Source organism: Tachysurus fulvidraco, chromosome 3 (assembly GCF_022655615.1).
Source record: "Tachysurus fulvidraco isolate hzauxx_2018 chromosome 3, HZAU_PFXX_2.0, whole genome shotgun sequence".
In the NCBI taxonomy this organism is placed as follows: domain Eukaryota; kingdom Metazoa; phylum Chordata; class Actinopteri; order Siluriformes; family Bagridae; genus Tachysurus; species Tachysurus fulvidraco.
Window position 1 is genome coordinate 24495559 of NC_062520.1, and position 22500 is coordinate 24518058.

At 39.6% G+C, this 22500-nt stretch overlaps 2 protein-coding genes across 2 annotated transcripts in view; one reads left to right on the plus strand and one right to left on the minus strand.

Moving 5' to 3' along the window:
- si:ch73-54f23.4 (zinc-binding protein A33) overlaps nt 1-4224 on the plus strand; it is a 6563-nt gene extending 2339 nt beyond the window's left edge. The window contains exons 6-7 of the mRNA XM_027148027.2: nt 2023-2138; nt 3496-4224. Coding sequence (XP_027003828.2) covers nt 2023-2138; nt 3496-4046 — 667 coding nt within the window. The 3' untranslated portion in view covers nt 4047-4224. The remainder of the gene's footprint in view (nt 1-2022; nt 2139-3495) is intronic.
- A 2223-nt stretch (nt 4225-6447) lies between these two features.
- The window catches only part of si:dkeyp-77h1.4 (microtubule-associated protein 4), a 19542-nt gene continuing 3489 nt past the window's right edge, over nt 6448-22500 (minus strand). Inside the window, exons 2-9 of the mRNA XM_027148025.2 lie at nt 18798-18850; nt 18000-18020; nt 17627-17896; nt 15549-15845; nt 14365-14661; nt 13142-13320; nt 11073-11174; nt 6448-10984 (exon numbers count right to left, since the gene is read on the minus strand). Coding sequence (XP_027003826.1) covers nt 10136-10984; nt 11073-11174; nt 13142-13320; nt 14365-14661; nt 15549-15845; nt 17627-17896; nt 18000-18020; nt 18798-18850 — 2068 coding nt within the window. The 3' untranslated portion in view covers nt 6448-10135. The remainder of the gene's footprint in view (nt 10985-11072; nt 11175-13141; nt 13321-14364; nt 14662-15548; nt 15846-17626; nt 17897-17999; nt 18021-18797; nt 18851-22500) is intronic.

Here is a 22500-nt window from a genome sequence, read left to right on the forward strand (position 1 = left end):
TATTTTACTTTTCCTCTTTTCCACTTTCCCTTTTTTTCTTTTTTTTTATTCTTTTATTCTGTTTCATTTTGGGCACAAATACTAAACCCTTTGCTTCCTTTCGACTCCTGACCTGTTCCCAAGCTTAGCATCCCTTTCCTATTAACTACCATATACACGCACTGTCCACATTATTAGGAACACATCTACAATTGCACATTCACGCAGTTTTTAATCAATCAAACTATCAAGTAGCAGCAGCACAATGCATAAAATCACACTACATTTTATAGTGTTTACACAGAATGGCACAATAAACATGCTATGAACAGAGGGACTGCAGACTGAAACATCTTGTTGATGAGAGAGATCAGAGGAGAATGACCAGACTGACCAGACAGATAAAGAATGGAAAAACACTAGCTGATTTTTTCAGCTGTGAAGTTCTGGTGTGTCTGTGCTCATGATCACCTCAGATGTTTCTTCTTGGCTGACCGGAGTGGAACATGATATGGTCAGGTTTGATGTTTTGCATGTTCTAAGATTCTTTCCTGCTCACCATAGTTTTAAAGAATGATTGAGTTACTATAGACTTCCTGTCAGCTCAGACCAGTCTGATTATATTCCTCTGATCTGTCTCTCTCTCTCTCATCAACAAGGTTGCAGTCTGCAGTCCCTCTGTTCACACCCCATTTTGGTTAAACTCTACAGACTGTACATTAGTTTCTAGTTTGTACTCCTTACATTTTCATTTCATCCTTCATTTAGTACTCAGTGCATTAATATGCCTGTACTACACCACCATTTTTTAATTAAAAATGAATTTCAATGTTTGTAACATTCAAAATATTTTAGCTATTATAAAAAAAGCTAAATCTATTATATATAAAAGCTATTATTTAGCTAATATTTTAATAATTTGTAACATTTGGCTGCAGAGATGGGGGACTCGAGTCATATGACTTGACTCGAGTCAAACTTAAGTCATACGCAAATTTGAGACTTGCTTGACAAATATTAAAAAAAGACTCGACTTGACTGACTTGACATTCATGACTTGAGACTTGACTCGGACTTGAGTTAAATGATTCAAAGCTGGGGGACTTGACTTGACTCGAGTCAGACTTAAGTCGCAAATTTGAGACTCGAGACTTGCTTGACAAATATTAAAAAAAGACTCGACTTGACTTTGACTTGACATTCATGACTTGAGACTTGACTCTGACTTGAGTTAAATGATTCAAAGATGGGGGACTCGACTTGACTCGAGTCAGACTTAAGTCGCAAATTTGAGACTTGAGACTTGCTTGACAAATATTAAAAAAAGACTCGACTTGACTTTGACTTGACATTCATGACTTGAGACTTGACTCTGACTTGAGTTAAATGATTCAAAGATGGGGGACTCGACTTGACTCGAGTCAGACTCAAGTCGCAAATTTGAGACTTGAGACTTGCTTGACAAATATTAAAAAAAGACTCGACTTGACTTTGACTTGACATTCATGACTTGAGACTTGACTCTGACTTGAGTTAAATGATTCAAAGATGGGGGACTCGACTTGACTCGAGTCAGACTTAAGTCGCAAATTTGAGACTTGAGACTTGCTTGACAAATATTAAAAAAAGACTCGACTTGACTTTGACTTGACATTCATGACTTGAGACTTGACTCTGACTTGAGTTAAATGATTCAAAGATGGGGGACTCGACTTGACTCGAGTCAGACTCAAGTCGCAAATTTGAGACTTGAGACTTGCTTGACAAATATTAAAAAAAGACTCGACTTGACTTTGACTTGACATTCATGACTTGAGACTTGACTCTGACTTGAGTTAAATGATTCAAAGATGGGGGACTCGACTTGACTCGAGTCAGACTTAAGTCGCAAATTTGAGACTTGAGACTTGCTTGACAAATATTAAAAAAAGACTCGACTTGATTTTGACTTGACATTCATGACTTGAGTCCAACTCCCACCTCTGCTTGGCTGGTACTTTAAATGTTTTACCCCGTTTGTCTGTCTTTCTGTTTGTCTGCCAGGTGTGAGGTGAATTTTGTTCGCCCGGCTCCTGTGGACAGTGAGATTTGCTCAGGACAGTTTTTGGGTCCTGTTCAGTACAGGATCTGGAAACACATGAAAGCTTCTCTCTACCCAAGTAATCATTTTTAGGATTTGATCTCTATTGCATTGTTGGGTTGTTTCTCAAACACCTCAGGCATTGGGTTTAAATTTATCGCTGGGGCAAATGATCGATGGAATTGCATTGCTTTAACTAGATCCTATGTATAACTGCTATGCTTGAAGGCACACCTGGTGCAGCTTTTATCTGCTTGTGAATGTTGTGAGACAGAAATGCCATATCCATTCATACACTCACTGAGCACTTTATTAAGAACACTATACTAATACTGCGTAGGACCTCCATTTGCTCTCAAAACAGCTTCATGGCATGGATTCCAGACGATGTTGGTGACATTGCTTTGAGTTTCTGCTCCATGTTGACATGATTACATCACACAATTCCTGCAGATTTTTCAGATGCATTTTCCTGAGCCTAATCCCACATCCCAAAGGTGATTCACTGGATTCAGGTCCAGTGACTGGAAAGGTGACTGATGATCACTGAATTGTTGAGAAAACCTGCTTAAAGCGATATAAATAATCAGACGGTGGCATTCAGGTGATGATTGACTGGTATTATAAGCCCAAACTATGGTAAAAAAAAACCTTCCCCACACCATTACACCACCTCCTCCAGCCTGGACTGTTGACACAAGGCAGGATGGTCCATGGATTCCTGCTATTGTTGCTGAATTCTGACCCTAACATTTGTGAGCCTCAACAGATTCATCCAGATTCATCAGATTAGGCTGCATTTTCCCAGGCTTTAACTACCCAGTTATGTGGCCTCAGTTTTTGTTTTTCAGCTGATAGAAGTGGAACCTGATGTGGTCGTCTGCTGTGGTAACTCATCTGCCTTAAGTTTTTGTGAGTTGTGAATTCCGAGTAGCTTTTCTGCTCACCACACTTGTACAGAGTTCCTGTAGACTTGCTGTCAGCTCGATCCAGTCTGGTCATTCTCCTTAGAGCCGTCTCATCAAAAAAGGTTCACTGCTCACTGGACATTTTTTCTTTATTACACCGTTCTGTAAACACTAGAGGCTGTCGTGTGTAAAAATCCCAGGAGATCAGCAGTTATAAAAATACTCAGCAATCCAGCAATCATGCCACAGACAAAATCACTGATCACATTTTCCCCATTCTGATGTTTGACCTGAACATTACCTGATGCTCTTGTCCTGTATCTGCGACACGATCGGCTGATTGGATAATTGCCTGAATGCGTAGGTGTACAGATGTTCCTAGTAAAATGCTCAATCTGTGCATGTACGATGTATAATAAACATGACTGGAATCATCTACATAAGGTAGACACTGAAATGATTAAATGTTTGTATATTTTGTGAAGTTCTGCTGATTTACCTTTGTTATGGACTCATTCTCATGTGCAGACATATCGTCGTTGACCTTTGATCCGGAGACCGCTCACCCGCTGCTAACCCTGTCAGCTAACAACACAATGGTGAATTTTGAGGAACACAAGGAACCGGTTGCGGATGACAACAAGAAACGTTTCCACTATTATTACTGTGTGATGGGTCGAGAGGGCTTCCTGCACGGTCGCCATTACTGGGAGGTGAATGTGCGTGGCAAGACGGCGTGGCGCCTGGGCGTGGCCAGAGAGGACGTGTGCCGTGGTGAGATGGACTCATCCACCACAGCAAATGGGCTGTGGACATTGGCGTTGAAGAACAGCTTAATCGTGGCCTGCACTGACCCCAAGCCCACGGTCATACGCAGTGCCACTCCGCCCGTCCGCATCGGCGTCTTCCTGGACTGCGACAGGGAGGAGGTGTCCTTCTACGATGCTCTCACCATGATGCTGCTCTTCTCGTTCTCTATGGATTCCATTCTCATGCCTATTTACCCGTTCTACAACCCTTGTGATACAGATGATGGGAGGAACCTTGCCCCTATGTCCATCTTCTATCCTTCGCTCTGACAGAAGGACTGAGCAGATGGACTTCTCAGAAATGGTATATGATATATATGATATTGGATCTTTCTTTTTTTTCTTTTCATTTGTTTAATTGTGTGTGTATGAAACTTTTGATGCCTTTCAAGTATTTTCATGTGGAATAAAAATGAATGTAACATCGGGGTCAAAATTAAAGTCTGTCTGGATTGAAGGTTAATGCAGACAGAATGAATGGGGAAAAAAGAGAGGAAGAAGCGAGAGATCCATGTTAATGTTGGATGGATGTTGAGTCAGTGTCTGGGTTTCATATTGTTCACTTTATGCTGGTAGTACAGCTACTACATGAACAAATGTTGAACAAAAGTGTGTGTGTGTGTGTGTGTGTGTGTGTGTGTGTGTGTGTGTGTGTGTGTGTGTGTGTGTGTGTGTGTGTGTGTGTGTGTGTGTGTGTGTGTGTGTGTGTGTGTGTGTATACTGACTTGCAGTATAACTCTCATTGTTTCAAAGTACTATTTTTAAAAAGAGGTACAAAAAGAGGTGCAAGAAAAACAAAGTTGTTTAGACCTTGCTTTTTATTATAACATAACAAATGTCATGTTCCATCACAAAACGTGTGCATATGTGTCTGTGCAAAACGGAACTACAGAGATGGACAGACTGGAAATAGGTCATCGAAGAGAACCTGGGCCGTGTGACGGACACGAGACGGAGGCAAGCGGAACTGCGTGTTGTCCTGCAGGACGCCGACTAGAGCAAACACACACACACTCTCTGTAGGTTGCCTTTTGTAACTGCCCAGTGCGAACAACCTCACTGTCCTGTGTAAGTCTGTGTGCTCATTGTTATGCTCTGTCTTCTACGCTTTTACCACACACTCACTCACTCACTCACTCACTCACTCACTCACTCACTCTCACACACACACAAATGAGTCATAGGTTCTGAGCATCCATACAGCTAGAGCACTCTTAAGGGATTGATGAGAAATAATCCTAAGAGTTTAACTGTATTCTGAGACATCCGATCAGGGAAATAAAACAGGGTGTAAAGTCGGTAGAACCTCGGCTTAAGAATCCTCGTCTGTGTGTGCTGCGTTGATTTGTTTTCCCTTTCAAAATCATAAAATATACATTTGCACCCAAACAAGTTTCTTGCTTTAACACCATAAATATTACAAGAAGCTCTCGAATGATCTCGTTTGCTTGCTTTTCTTCGTTTCAGATTCATTATAATCGATACCGGCGATCCGTGAGACACAGCAAGAAGCGAGTTAGATTAAGGTTCGATGCCTGTCGTTCTGCCTGTTGATATGACTCACATCACGCCTTATTAAAAAAATACAAGAGCGTAACGATACTTGAGAACGACACGGATAAAGAGAAGAAGGAATCATCGGCAAGATTTTATTCCCGGTGTTGCAATTTAAAGATAATTTAATCACCAGAGATGTAGACCTACACACAGTGCTGTGCTAAAGTTTTGGCACCCACACCTACCTTTATTTTATATTTTTTTTTTTTTAATTTAAGAACAAATTCTGTTTCATTACATATATATATATAATTTCCAAACATCACTTATTATAGAAACATAGATTTGTATATTGATAAAGAAGGACAGACAACAACAATGAAGCAAGCAGAACAGTCAAAGAAATCTCCAGAAGAATTCTATAAACTTTGAATCTGAGACTAGTGATAATTTAAGGAAAAGGTTCAAAGTGTGTTGAGTTTATTACCGTTTATTGCTCTTTATATCTCTATACATTACATTTTATGTAGAAAGGTTGAATTCAATTATCCTTGTTTTACAGTATTTTCCTTCATTAAGTGCCCAGCACTGTATGTTAATGTTTTTATCACAGATTAAATTTCGAGAGAATAACCTGTTAAAAAGCCTACTTGTATTTCCCGGTCAATTTGGTGAATTCATGAATATTTAATTTCGAGTTCTAATTGAACGTCTTAAAGCAATTAAAATGTGTCTTTCGTTCGTTTTAGTGTGAGCTAAAGTTGTTTTTATCATTTTCAATTAAAAAAAACAAAAAAACAATCAAAGAAACACACACTGATTAGTCATCCTCAAAACCTTAAATCCACCATGACTGTGAAATAGTGCATGATGTCAATCCAGTACAGACGCCTCAACCTTTCTTTTCCCATCAAGAGTCTCTTACCTTCAAGCTATTTTACTTTCAGTTCAAGTTTCTAAAATGAAATGCTTCAGCTAATGGCCTGCTGAGTCTCTGAAGAGCAAATATAAATCTCTCCAGCTTTTAAAATCTATAATCATACACATCACGGATCAAATATCAATCTGTGCTGCCATTTCACCTCAAATCACATCACAACCTGTCACTCCAGATGTCACAGCCAAACAATTAGGTGAGAGAAACTGAATGAGATCACAAGTAAGGTTTTTAGTCTGTGTGTGTGTGTGTGTGTGTGTGTGTGTGTGTGTGTGTGTGTGTGTGTGTGTGTGTGTGTGTGTGTGTGTGTGTGTGTGAAAGAGAGAGACTGAGAATCGGGCAGCGGGATGTTAAAACTTGGGCTGCTTTCCTTATGAAATGCTTCAGGAAATGCCTGCAATTGGCAGCGTTCACCATCCATCGATTATCCAGTGTAGCCTTAATATAAACACAGACCCCGCACACACACTCACCCATCTAATGCATACTCATGGTGCTGATAGTAAATACATATAAGTACCAAACACGGAATACACACGCATACTGCACACACACTACAAATATGTGTGGAGAAAAAAACTCGTTGCACCGCCCTGTTTTTTTTTTAGGTGTACACTAAATATTAAACAAAACAGCACATTTTCTTTTTGTTTGTTTGTTTTTTGTTTTGTTTTTTTTACAAAAGGGATGCATGTTATCACTTGTTCAGAAAATGATTTCACTGAGTTCATGCTTTACCTTTACCTTTTTTTTTTTTTAACAAACACACTTAGATACTATGACTACTATTCTTCTAGAGGTTAGATAATTGTTTAAACTAGCGTTGCGTTCGTCGGTGGTGTACAGGTGTCTTCGCGTCGCCGTGAAGCGTGTGACAGGGTGAAGAGTTTACAGGGTAGTGAACGGATTGCAGCGAAATCATACAAAGTTTTAAGAGCTGGTGTCTGTGAGAACGATCCAGACGCGACGCGCCCCGTTCTGCTTTGTTTGAATGCGGTTGTGCCCCTGAGCAAGGCACTTAACCTTCATGTGGTGCAAAGGCAACAGCGATTACGCATGCCTGACCTTTTCCTGTCACTCTGTAGACCCTGATGCACTCCATCGTACTAGAACTACCATGCTGTAGAGAATCACTTTAGTGTACAGAAGATACTTACTGGGGATTTTTTTTTTCTACTTTTTTTTTTTTTTTGGTGAGTGGTGATTACAGTAAGTTGTGAAGTTGTGTAAGAAGCTTTAATTAAACCTACAATAACTCACTGAGTTCCCGAGTGGATTCATGCCATATAACCGAACATCTTCGCCTATGTACTGTTATTGTTCATTCTTTACCTTATTTATTTTTCATTATATAGCGTTTCTGATCTCTTGATGAATTATACAAAATGCAGTGAAATGCATTCTGGATCCGATTCATTACTATGGACATTGAAAGAGCATGCTTATATACTAGATGTGCAATTCACCGATTCTTATTAATAAGTGTACTTTTTTTTTGTGAAGACATCACAAAAAAAAACAAAAACAAACAAAAAAAACAACGGTGCATATCCTTTGTCATTGCCTTGCATAACTCGTTTTCTGGAGCTCCTGCCTTCATGACTGATGTGCGCACACGTGCATAGGCTTTGCACTTAAGTATTGCTTAATTCGATCTCGAAATGACAGACCAGCTGTTTGGGGAGAAAAACGGCTCATAGCCTATAGCACTTAGGTTAGAGAGACAGACAGAGAGAGAGAGAGAGAGAAAGAGAGAGAAAGAGAGAGAGAGAGAGAGAGAGAGAGAGAGAGAGAGAGAGAGAGAGAGAGAGAGAGAGAGAGTGAAAAGTGAGAGTGACTGAAGACTTATTTGCTAATATTGGTAATATTGGTAGCTAATATTCCCCCTGTTAGTGCTACAGCTATGAATTATGGATCAGAAATCGTATTACGAAGCCATTTAAGAATTGAGACTTTAGAGTTATAAAATTCTATCTGATTCTTTAGAGTTTTATTTTTTTTAAAGATACTGAAGCAAGATTTCTCGTACCATATATTCATAGATTTATAAAAGGTAGTCAGATAGAAACTTATAAGCTCAAGGTGCCTAATTATCCAGAGTGGGTAATGCAAGTAACTTACATACATGTACATGCTCCTGTTATGTGCTGTGTCATATAAGACTACAAGACCTCATGGCTTTAAAATCTCGATTCATAATACTCATACGAGTGTAAAAGGCATACGTATAAAGAACAAGGCCATTCTCAAAGGTCAATAGAGGGAAGATTTCGCGGTTTCAATATTGTAGTAAAGCCTCAGATCGAGATCAAGTGTTGTGCTTTAATCGGAAACTCAGATCAGACCTTTTTACTAAGGTAAAGTGAGCCTTCTTAGTGTCTCTATGTGTGATACGAGGTAGAGGCATTGGCAAAATCCTCTGCGTTTAAAAGAAATCTGCCCGGTACTAAAATCTGACCTTCTGTAGTTACACCATGTAAACGAGCTACACTCAACACCGTATTTCCAAAATTTGAAACAAATCATACCCGGTGAACTGCTTCCTTTCCTACACTACTGGTGCAATAGCAAAAGGGCAGTGGTGTTCATATTCCACAAGAGGCACCCGAAAATCTGTAAACGGATTTTGACAGCTGATGGTAAACTTTTTGGAAATCAATCAATCAATGAATCAATCAACCAATCAATTGTTCCTAAAATTCCTGGATTAAAAGCACCAATTTACGTCCAAGATTACGCTCAGTACCTAATCCCTGTTGTAACTGCCCTTCCTCGAAATCTACAAGTATTTGGGACCCAATCAAGAGCATTCTTGCAGTTCTTCATAAAACATTACACAATTCAAAACTAGTAAGAATAGGCAGCCATAAACACATACTGTAACAGACTCATGCCAGATAGATCTAAATCTAAATATATTTTTTGCCTATATTATTGAAATTATCTAACACTAGAAATAACTCCAGGAGGGAGGGAATGTTATGATGTTAGAGGTTTTTTTTTTTTTTTTTTTTTTTGATTACCTTTTTAAAGTCAGTCCCGTGATAAGCTCTGCTTTGTGTCTAGACGTTGAGAGAGAAGATCCAGTGAAATGGTGTCTAGAGTTTGTAATGTAGCCTGGATTTTTTTTTTTGTTTACTGTAGGTTTCAGTAGAATGACTCCAACAATAGGTCCATCAGAATGTTCCAGGTTAACGTCGTGGGTTTTGTTAAGTATTAGTTGTTCTGTGTCAAGTCCAAAGTCCCAGTAAACTTTTCTCAAACATGTTTAAGGAATACATGTAAACATGTTTAGATCAGTATACCTTTCAACCTTCAATGATTATTTTTCTAATTTGCACTGATGTTGATATTCCTACCGATGTGGATGTTATTTGTTAATGCTTGAACAGAAACGTATGGAGCGCAATGTCTCTGGGGTATGAAGAAGATGATGAAGAAGAAGAAACAGAAGAGTGTTCTTTTGGGTTCTATGGTCACAGTCACCCAGTTCACTACCACGATCTCCAGATACATCAAAGATTAATTGAAGTTAATTCATTCTCTTGATTATTATTATTTTTTTGCATGCAGTGGAATCATATTTAGGTATCATGAGGATGTTGCATCTGTACAGCTTGTTTGCATGTAAGGGGCAGCCTTTCTTGGCCTGCATTAAATAAACAGTCTATGGAATACCTGTAGTGGTTCCTGTAGTGGTACGTCTCTGTGTCTATGGAACGGTTTTACAAAGTGATTAACTAGGAATTCATTCAGGTTAAATATACAGTGGACGTTAGTTATGCGTAAGTTGTGTGAGGTTTAGTAGACTAAAGTTGCCCTTCTTCATAATAAGTTGTAGAGTCTTTGCTTGTTGTTAGATCTCGATTGTCAGCGGTGTTAAAAGACGTGAAGAGGGAGCAGTAATCAGGCAGTGGTTTGGACCTCAGGTGGAAGATGTTTCCGCTACAACTGATGCAGGAGCACCGTCGCTGCTGGAGTCTTGCTTGCTGGCCTCTGGAGCTGGATCCTCGGTCGAGATTAACTCAGGAGCTTTGACAGAGCTTTTCTCAGTCTCTGGGGTTTTTGCAGGGATTTCACTTGCGTCAGAAGATCCTATATCCGGGGTGGGCTCAAGGGTACCATTGGTGGTGGGTTTTGCATCAGGGGTTGGTGAGACAGCCAGTTTGGGTTCTGGTGATGGAGAGGGGCCAAGCTTTTTATCAGGGGCTTCAAACGTAGGTGCTGCTGATGGACTCAAGGCAGATGGTGTGGAGTCAGGTTTGGTTGGCTTAAGATCAGAAGCTGGAGACACTGCCGTTTTAGCTGCGGCTGGTTCGGAGTCAGGAGTTGGTGTTACTACCTTTGATGATCCAGGACTTGGGGTTAGTTTGACTTCAGGAGTGGAAGTTTTCAACTCAGGTGTCACTGCGGACTTAGGGTCTAGAGATGGACTCAAACTTGGTTTGGACTCAGGAGTGGGTGAGATGGCCATTTTTGTTTCTTTTGTTGGTGTAACAGAGAGTTTGGGGTCAGGAGACGGTGCTGGCTTAGCATCAGGGGTGGTTGCTGGCTGGGGAGGTGAAGACACAGTGAGTTTGGACTCTTGCTTGGCAGTAGGTTTGGCATCACTAGCAACAGAGGAGCTCAGAAATTCGGATTCTGTAATGGGTATTGTTGGCGCCTCAGTATCACTGTCCAGTGGGAGGCCAGCGGTGGTGAAGCCTACTCCTGAGTCGCTGGTCTCCAGGTTCTTATCGTGGATACTAGTATCCTTAGCAGAAACTTCCAGACCCTAAAAATTTTACATAATGAACCATATGCACATAAAAATAATGTACATATACGGAAATATTTCTGGGCTTAATCTTTATGGTACAAACCTTAATGCTGATTTCAGTGCTCTGGGATTTCTCTGTAATATCTTCCTTTTGTGAGAGAGCAGGAGCCTCGTCATTCTGACGGGAGCAAGCTTCCTTCACTACCTGCAAACACACATGCGCTTTGTGTCATTACAGATACAATTTAATGGTCAGAGTGTGCAAAACTTGCATAACTTGCATGGTAAAGTGGGGCGATTTTCTCTTAGCTAAATGCAAGTGAGTGCACTTATTAGTAATTGATTTCAATTAAAGTAAAAAAAAAAAACCCAATTAATTAGAAACCATTCAAAACTTTTGTTTATGCAACTTGCATTCATTAAAGCAAAATCAATATGCGGTTCACACAACAATCACATAATCAATACACTTACCATGAGAGCATGAGCCTTGAGATTCAGAAAGGTAACTGATGTCAGCTATTAACTGTAGTGTGTGTGTCCATTAAATCCAAAACAATATCGAAAGTGTTGGAAGGGGAAGTTTAGTTTGATTTGTTTGTGGATTTGCTGTTAAGAATTCTTTGACTCCAGAATGGTCAAGTATGATCAAGTCTGTGGAAGAACGCAGGTAACGCTTTCTTTTAAGTGTTCGGCTGTGACATAGCACGAGAAGTAGTTTGAAAAGATGTGTGATACATGAGGAATCAGATCACCATCCTGGGCTAATAACTGTCATGTGATAGGACAGGAACTAGGTAGCTAGGTGTTGGGAATCACCAATGATGACTCATAGTGGGTGGGAAAAAGCATTGACTCATTGGTGGGTCAATATTGCTGAGTCATGCTTCATTTAACATTCTTACATTGTGCTACTGGAGAAAATGGTCTCTGTTCTTGAATTGTTCAGTGATTTTAGTGAGTTTACAGCGTCTCAACACAATGTACAATTAACAAATAAAATGACTCTTTTTACCAGAGGCAAAAAAATAAATGGAATTTGCACCTGTGTTGGAGTTTCGTTTCAGCATTGAATTTCTTCATGTCACACTGCACAGTGGTGGTTATTGACTCATATGAAAGCTGAAACCTAAGGGCACGTGTCCACTTTTTTAACACAAATATTTTATGGCTTCAAAGTACACTGTGATTAAACCCATTTCTGTTCTCTGAGATTAAGTGCTTGTTCCTAAGCATCTAAGATTTAAAGCAGCCATCTTCATCTACTATAATTCCTAACTTTAATTATCCTAACAAAGATAACCATATGCTGAACAACTAATAACAGTGTCCTGACTATATTTATACCAGATATATACGGTGATAAAATACTTTATTCCTTAATACTGATTGAAAACGTTCGATAAGTTTCCATTCTGATTGCCATTCTGCTGGCACATTGAAACTCCAGTGTACTGGTTAATGAAGACCTTGTTTTATTTTAGGGAAGTTGCTTGTAGAGGCTGAATGGTATACAATTTGATGTTTGTCCTGTGAAATATTCTATTATAATGTTCTTAGTGCTGTTGAGTACACTAAAGGCCTGGAGCTAAAACTCAGCACTTTCTAACACACTAACCTTCAGGCACTAACGTGGATGTGACTAGATTATATTCATTCATTCATTCATTCATTCATTTTCTACCGCTTATCCGAACTACTCGGGTCACGGGGAGCCTGGGCCTATGTCAGGCATCATCGGGCATCAAGGCAGGATACACCCTGGACGGAGTGCCAACCCATCGCAGGGCACACACACTCTCATTCACTCACACACTCATACACTACGGACAATTTTCCAGAGATGCCAATCATCCTACCATGTATGTCTTTGGACCGGGGGAGGAAACCAGAGTACCCGGAGGAAACCCTCGAAGCACGGGGAGAACATGCAAACTCCGCACACACAAGGCAGAGGTGGGAAACGAACCCCTAACCCTGGAGGTGTGAGGCGAACCTGCTAACCACTAAGCCACCGTGCCCCCCTAGATTATATTCAGATATATTCATATTCTTGTTATTGATGTTCTTGTCAGTGAGGTTAATAATTTATGAAAGGTCTTCTGTTAGTAGGCGTGTATGAATGTTTAATGTTGGACGGATTTCATGTTTGGTGTCCAGTAGATTTGTTACCTGTCTAAATGCAGCTCCTTCTTCTTTGCCTGCATTTTTTGCAATCTTCTCGATGGCCCGGGCTTTTGCTGCCCTTCTGCGCACCTTCACCAAACATGACACCAAACACACCAACAGCAGCACCACCAGCAAAGCTACAAGTGAAATCACTGCCACAAATACTTTAGGCAGCATATATGCTGAGACACACACATGCACACACACACACACACACACAGAGAGAGAGAGAGAGAGAGAGAGAGAGAGAGAGAGAGAGAGAGAGAGAGAGAGAGAGAGAGAGAGAGAGAGAGAGAAATGTTCCATTAGTGACAGAAATAAAATCTTTTTAGTTTTATTAGTTTCTTCTTTCAGGACATTCCAAATTGCATCGTTGACATTTATTTATCATTGTGCAGCGGCTCTGTTAGATTTTCCCTCCGTTTTTCAGCTTTACTATGGATTGTTTTTGTCCTATAGCCAGATCTTTGGCCTTTATGTTGGTTTATTCTTTTAACGCCATATTATTAATTAAAGTAATTCAGTACTACTATTATAATATACAAATAAGAAACACCTGTCACTCACGTCTTGCTATATTTTTTGATGCCTGGATGTAAACATCAGACAATATATATAGAGATATACAAATAATACAATATGACCATGTATTAATACCTTACACTAGCTAGCCAAAAGAATGTAGAAACCTGACCACCAAACCAATATGTTGTACTTCAGGATGTTATATGATATGTTGTACTGCTTGTACTACTATTTCACTGTTTTTTGTGATTGTTGTATCCAAATATGCTATAATTTCTGATGCAACTTGCAAAGAATGTTTTGCTTTTTTCCCGCAAAAACTACTTGAATTGGCATGCACAGGATTCTTTTAAACTCCTACCAGTGACACATATGTACTTACTCTCTATAATACCTGTACTTATCTTTGATGGATGGAAATGAAAGCGGGCTTTGGCTGAGTGTATGTTGTGATGATATCACTTGATGAGTCTTGGCTCAAATCTGCAGAAAATCTGTGGTCATTTTGAAAAATTACAAGCTCCAACCAAATACTGCAGTGTTCATTTCTCGAGGAACTGGTTCTTCCAAAAACTGCTGCCACTCACCTCAACAAGTATATATAGGTCTGGTGTTCAGGTGTCCACAAACATTTGGCCATGTAGTATTGTCTATATAAAATAACATTTCATGTAATTAAAGGAAGATGAATGTTTCCTTACGTCCCACCCCCAAGTGGATTTTGGACACGGAGAAGCCCTGTAGATCAGTGACTTGATACAGTCCTGAGTCACTGGGCGTCACCTGCTCCAGGATACACACCGAGTCCTCCATAAAGAACCGGCCCTCCATGTTGCGCTCAGGAGGAAGGATCAGCTCACCCTTGTCCATAATCACCCAGCTGACGTTGTTAGAGCCACTGGAGTCGGATGAGTAGATCAGACGGGCAGAAGAGCTGTTCATGTGCAGATTCAGCTTAAACTTGCCCCCATATGGCACTGTGATAAAGTTTTCCTGCTCTGCAATGACAGAGAAGAAAGAAAGAAAGAAAGAAAGAAAGAAAGAAAGAAAGAAAGAAAGGCCTAACATTTCATTATCATTCTTAAATTGTTACCAAAAGCAGGCCACTGGAGAAGAGAAGCAGGAGAGTTTGGTGAACAAAGCATACGAGAGTGGGAATGAAGTCAGAGGAGGAAAGAAAGAGAGAGCATGAATATTTTATTAGACTGATAGTGCAGTGAGGATAGGAGTAATTCTAAACAGTTCACTACATTGTTCAATATCTAACTGCGGTCATGCGTTCTGTTCCTCCTTCTTCAAATGGATGCAGAAGATCTCATGCCTCTGGTCCCATCTTTAAACGATGCCCAAGTCCCCTGTGCCGCATCTTCTGCCATTTCCACATTGGTCCTACCTTCTCATCAGGCTGTGCTATAAAACCCAAAATCGATTCTCGCAGTGCTACATCCACCCACCCCCCACCCCCCCGACTTTCTCTGTCTCTGATTTACCCTCTAAAAAGACAAAAGCAATTCGAAACTGAACTGGGACACGATTCATGTTATATGAACATTATGCCCATTATAATGGGTACTTCAATGCCAAGGATAAAGTCACTCAAGGAAACTATTATACACATTAATTGTGTGTGGAAAAAAAAGCCAAGCTGCATTAACCACATGTGCAAGCACTATTCCAGCTCACGAGTGCAGTGTGTAGAGTTTAATTTTACCTGTGAGCCTTGCAGCACAGAAAACCCCTCATGTGAACCCCTCATCACTTGTATTTATGTTACTGATCAAAACAGTAGTCCTTTTTTTTGGCACAATCCAATCCAAACTACGTTAATTCCAGGACATAATACAAAGCACTGGATCGCCCTATTCCATCGTTCTCTTTTCCTTACCTTTCACATTAAGGCAGATCTTCTTGCTCACTTTGCCAGTGGAGTCAGAGATGGTGTAGCTGCCTTCATCAGCCCCGGTTACGGCTTTCAGGACAAGCCGCTGCTCGTTACTGATGAGGCGGCCCTCATGACTCTCCTTCAAACTTCCATCAAGGTTCAGCAGCTCTGTCGCAGGAAAAGAGGTCTGATTGGCCTCCACGGTGATGTGACGGAAGTCCACGCTTACCGGGGTAGTGACATCGACCAACGAAACGTGGAACTCGCCTCCGTATATCACACTCGATTCCATTGTGCAATCTGATGGGAGTGAAGAGATTTTTTCAGGAGAGGGTGAGAATGAGAGGAAGAGAGATGTGGGGAGAGAAAAACGAAAAAACGGATAGCACCAAGGGTGATTTGACAGAGATGCAATTAGCTTCTGCATCATTACACCCCCCCTGTTGTTAACTCCATGCACCCTGTAATAATGAGAACTATTCACGGCTCATGCTTCTGGTGTTTCTGGGTGACTACAGCACTGTACATACACTGGCTACAATTTGTGGATGTTACACAATACTTTTATGCTACACTTATGTTTGGATAAAAAAAAAAAATCCATTTCGACATTTTACTAAAAGACATTCTCTTATAAAAATAAAGGACTGTGCGAAGGTAAATAAATAACTATAAAGATAGCAATAAGATAGTAATAAAATGAACAAAGCCAATATTTGATGTGACAATCCTTTGCTTTTTAAAAAATGTCATCAGAAGTCTCAGGTACACTTAAAAGCCCCGTTCACACTGCAGGTAAAAGTGGCCCAAATCTGATTTTTTTGGGGTCAAGTGACCAGGTCAGACTTCTTCAGGAGTAGTGTGAACACTCAAATCAGATTCAGACCACTTCCATATGTGGTCCTGAATCAGACCCAAATCTGATTTTTTTTCCAATGTGGCCGCAGTGTGAACACCCAAGGCGAATTTGATGCGACTTTTACGTCAATCTACATTGACTGGTAACTTGTGTATGTTAAGAGTGTTATATAAAGTGGTTACGTAAACCAGCTTATAATGTTTGCATTGAATACATCATGTTATAGCATTACATGATATGTTTGCTTGCACCAGATGATACAATACTTCCTCAATAACCTCGCCAACTTTTTAGCGCAACGGCGTGCTGCGTGTGACGTCATTGTTATTGTCCGTTTGTGCATGCGGGTCAGTTCGAAACAGCAAACAGTTCACACTGGTATCTGATATAGGCCACATTTTAAAAGGTAATGTGAACAGCCAAACGAAAAAAATTCAGATCTGAGCAAAATATCCGAATTGACATTAAGACTTGCAGTGTGAACGTGGCCTTTGTGTAGTTTTGTACAGTTCATTTGGAGATTTTGGTTGGGTCTCTAACAGATCTCTTGGTGCAGATCAGTGTGTCAGCCAATTTAAGAGCTGTTGGTCTCTAACGCAAAACCTCTTTCGCTACCTAAAAATTCCCACAATGGAACAACCATAGAAACCAGGCTTATGACTATGTTCCCTTACTGGAAATGATGTCACACATTCTCCAAAGTGCCTCAGCTCGAAAAAAATAAATGGACAAACAAGTCTACAAGACCTACAAGACAAATGTAAAAAGCTTGTTTTGGCTCGTTGTTGTGGCTCTCACACGAATATAAATGCAAGCGAGTTTGATGAATATGAGGACGTAGTCACGTCACCCGTGTCCTGACGAGGGCCTGAACTCATTTACAAGATATACTGATTCACTACCTTAGGGATCGAGGGAGTGGATTGAGACACACCCTCTGATTGTTACACTTGCTTTGTTTGTTTTCATGATATTATCTAATACTATTCCTTTCTTTACTGTCGAACAAACATGTTTCTGTAACATTTCATTTTTTTTTTAAATACCATGTTTCCAAAATCACAATAGAACGTACTTTTTTATGAACCAAATACAAAGGAAAAGTTCATTTAATATACTTCTACTACTGTTAGGTATTAATAGCTATACTAGATTTTTTTAGATATGTATTTTCCACAAAAAACATAGTGCCGTAAAATCAAAGGGGATGGATCGGACAGACCTCTGACGATGAGATTGAGCCACTTGATGTCCTCAGGGTTTCGCTCAGATTTGATGATGTACACTCCCTCGTCGCTTTCTCCGACGTTCGCCAGAAACAGGTGACTCTGAGCATCGTTCAGTGTGACACGCTGGTTTACAATTTCCCCGTCCTTGATCATCTCCATCTCCCGGCCTTCTGGACCGATCCTGGGCTTGAAGGTCACTATAGCGCCGCCTGCTGGCAACAAGATGTGATAATCCTCGCCCAGGAACACCAGCTGGTCTTTCACTGAAGAAGATCGAAGCACATTGAGGTTGATGGATTACGCTGAGGATTGTAGTGGTTTGGCTTAGGATTGATAATGAAACATTTATTATGTCAGAAAGCTTACCATTCTGAGTCTCAGAGAAAGCTGAAAGGCAAGATAAATGGCTTAGTTAAAACTCAAATCTGACTCGTCAATCGAATCAATCAATTAATTCTATTATCAATTATCAATCAAAAGTTTGAACGCATGCTCACATTTTTTTTTTTAAATTCTCTATTTAGAATAACAATGAATACATTAGTACTATTACATATCGAATAGAAATCAAGTGTTTAACAAATAAAAAATATTTTGTATACAATAACAGGATTCGAGAGAAATCTTTGCACGTCCTGCCATTTTCTCAGCCGGCATCAGGATATGTTGAGCACTTGCTCGTGTTCACATGTTCACTGCTTCTCCTCAGTTCTAAATGAAAAAGCGTTTGTTGGTTTGGAGGATTCTGATGTCTGAGATATCATGTTGCGTGGTTAATGACTGAGACCATGTAGAACACCCTATAATCTAGCGTAAAGCATGCTTTTGTATTTTGAAACTGCTTAAAAATCTGAAATCAATCTTTCTGCTCGTCTCTGTTTACAGCGGAACGAGTGTTGTTGTTTTTTTTTCTTGGTGGTGGTTATTTGTTAAAAATCCAATAAATTTACCGTTTAAATCAATTTCATTCAAAGTAAAATGTGCTCACTGGAACGTTTGACGTTCCTTTTCGTCAGCTCCTGTTTAAATCTCTCACATTTTAACCATAAACTATTACATATTGAAGATGATTAAAAATATATATATATTCAGTCCAGCACAGCCAAACCTTTTATTGATATGGATAAAAGCTGCTATCAGAAAAAATAATCCTGTATATCTTACCCACACACAGCAGCATGCTGAAGCCCACGACTCTCAGGCTCTCCATGATGGATCTGCGCACAAGGACAAATGTGTAATTTCATCATAATCGTGCAAAGAGAACAGACGCATTAGTATCCTGCGATGACACCCAATTCACTTAACACACCTGTTAATAAAAGTACACTGGGGAAGGTTTGTTCTCTCTCTTCCTTTTTGCGAAGGTTCAGACAGCTAATTTGTTCCGTTCGTGTAATTAGAGAGCAGTAATGGTTGCTTAAGGGCAGTTCAGGTGATTTATAGCTGATTAAAGAACTCAATACTGAATGTGTGGAGTCATGGCCGTCTGGGTCTTGCTGCATTTATTGCTGGTCTATTGATTCGGCCTTCTGTGTAAGACACAGATTAACGAAGTAGAACGAATTTGTCAGTATGTTTGGAATGCTGTTTTGATATTAACAGGGACGGTGAATGCTTTCGAAGTTCCCGGTCTATGGAGCAGGGAGCACCGCTTTTTTTTTTTACACTGTGTAAACATGTGGAAATCGACATACGTCACTGGATCCATCGAAGGTGTGAATAGTAATGTATGCGATTCCACACTAAAGAGCAGTCTGAAGCTTCACTACTGTATAGAGTTCATTCTTCAGTGTTAATGAAAAAGTAACATTTATCTATCTATCTATCTATCTATCTATCTATCTATCTATCTATCTATCTATCTATCTATCTATCTATCTATCTATCTATCTATCTATCTATCTATCTATTAGAGTATTCACTGTAAACAATCATAGAATATAACTATCTAACAATTAAACTACAGTATATATAACGTCAAAAGTATGTGAACACCCATCCAGATGTTTCAGCCACAGCCACTGCTAAGGAGGGCATAAAATCATCAAGGGTCTAAAAAGAGGATATGGTGAGGAGTGTAACCCCTGTACACTTTCAGGACAATACTGGGTTGTTTTTTTTGGGGGGATGTGAAATGACATGAATCATATCATATGTAGAGTGTGTGGCAGATAAATGAAAGGGAAAGGTAAGGAGTCTGAGCCATAACAAATACCTCAAGCAAAGCAAGCTTTTAACAATAGGGCATTGATTAATGCACAATCCTCTCTCTCTCTTTCTCTCTCTCTCTCTTTCTCTCTCTCTCTCTCTCTCTCTCTCTGCTGAGCGAAGCACACATTCCTTCCTCCTGATGTGATTTTGGTGCCGGATCCTGACTTAATCATCCTGACCCCCCCCTATGCTGAAGTGGATGCTCCTACATGAATACACTAAAGGCACACGTCCCAAAACATATTATTCACACTTACTCTTGTTTGACTTCATAGTGCAATATAACGAGAAGAAGCTGGCTTCCCGTTTGTGTCGGGTTTCTCTCAAGGTTCCTTACTTGTGTCGTCTCAGAGAGTTTTGACTCGTTAGGGATCTAAATATAAAGCTGCATTTCTGCAAGTGCTCCATTTTGAGCAGCGATGTCTACCGAGTAACCGAAATGCAGTGAATCAAAATTGCGTCATTTATTTGCTGCCACAAATGACTGGCATAAAATGGAAACATTACACTAGCTGAGCGTATGTATGGATTTATTTTAGGTGCAAGTTGCCTAGGTATTGATTTGTTTGTTCTCTATATCATGCGTAAAGTTTTTAAATGATCAAAAGGACTGAAAAGCTATGAATATGTAGATAGACATAGGATTTGTTTATACTATACAGAATAATTCTGTACTGTATTGAATTTAAAATAGTCAAAAATGAAAAACTTCATCATTTTGTATATTTTCTATACACACACACACACACAAAATAAATAAATAAATAAATAAATAAATAAATCAATCAATCAATCTACAACATAGGTTTATTCTGAGACTGCATATGCATTTGCCTTGCATATGAGAGGCAAATTTCCAGAGATTTCTCTGAAGCACCCACATTCAGCTCCGTTTTAAAACATCTATCTTTAACTCTCGGACTGTGATTTGGTGAATATCTTCAGGCATCTTTGGTCTATAGTTTATAAGGTTAGGGTTTTAACCCCTTAAAATAATCCCAAAAAATATGAAAGCAGAATTGAAATAACTGTCTATAACTTAGGTAACAGCATAAGAGACATATCACTATATTAACAATTGTATTGAATGTTTGAAAATGAAAATCATTTTATTTAATCATGTTTTAAGGGAAAAAATGAGTAAAGAGATCCTAAATTTGGCAAAGCTGTTTAAGGGGCAGAGAACAAATCCTAATGATTTTCTATTTAAGAAACAGTCACTATTTGTTTTCATTTTATTACACAGTTATCCAAAAACTCAACCGGAGCGTCCTTCGCGCCTACACGAGCATCTATGATGTCAGCCTCGGTATAAGACAAGAGATGACTGAATAGACGAGAGTCTACTGTAAATGTCAAGCATGTGAATGTGAGGCAAAGAACAAACTGCTGAGGTCAAGAGATTGGTATGAGATTTAATTTACCAATCACAGGGATCAAAACTTATACACAGCGAGTGTGGAATTACAGAGGAAGGCATGATGATGGAGAAGGATCATGGTATAGCTATGTGCAAAGTAGCGGAAAGAGTAGAAACAAGAAACGTGATAGATTATTAAATATTTATTTATTTATTTGAGCTAATACCTTAATCAAAAGTAATAGTAAAAGTCAGATGGAATTTAATCCAAGCAAAGAATTTTTGAGATTAGAGCTTCTCAGAAACATGATTCACCCTCCATCTGGTGCTGTGGATGCTCCTTTATGAAAGATGCACATCCCAAAAACAAATTATTCCCACTTACTCCTGTGTGACTTTATAGTGCACTACTTTATAAAGAGTTCTGATTTTTCAGGGTTTCTTTCTCATGTCGTCTCAGGGAGTTTTTCCCACACTCCACAGTCCAAAACCTCTCTGGTTTGCTGGTTCAGGAGTTTTTCAAAAGCATCACAAGGTAAAGAACTGGGAAGAGTGGTTAATGTGATGCACTGGACAATTACATTTGGCAGAACAATTATGTTTTTGTGAGGAAACTCAACAATGAGAAGCTAAGTATTTTGTTTAATGGTTCACCAGTGGCTCAAGAGTGGATTTGAGCTTTTTTAGTCATACAGAATTATCAGTATGATGGTTTAGTGGTTAGAATATTTGCTTTATCACTCTCACTGGCTGGAATTCTGCCTCCAATCTGCAGAATATTTTCATATTTTTATTTTCATATTTTCCCCCACGCTTAAGAGATTTCCTCCTCCAGTCCAAAGACGTGCTGTTTGGCATCTCTAAACTGTCTGTAGTGTGTGCATGTGTGTGTGTGTGTGTGTGTGTGTGTGTGTGTGTGTGTGTGTGTGTGTGTGTGTGTGTGTGTGTGTGTGTGTGTTTGTGCACTGCAATTGGTTGGCACTCTGAGTCCCCTGGGATAGGCTCCATGTTCCCTCTGTAGGATAAGCAATACAGAAAATGGATGGATTGAATCATTACCCCTGAGCTACAACAGGGATGGATGAAATGATACAGAAACTATACGAAGTAGACCAAAGGAAAGATAGAAGAGGAGAAGGATTAAAAATGCAGGAATTCGATGCCAAAAATAGCACTCAGGTGTGGCTTGACAGCTGAAGCATTACACGGAAAGCCGTTTCGCTACATGACGTATCGCCTGCCTCTGACTTGCTTTTATTACATTGGCTGAATGAGTTGATAGATGGGGATGTA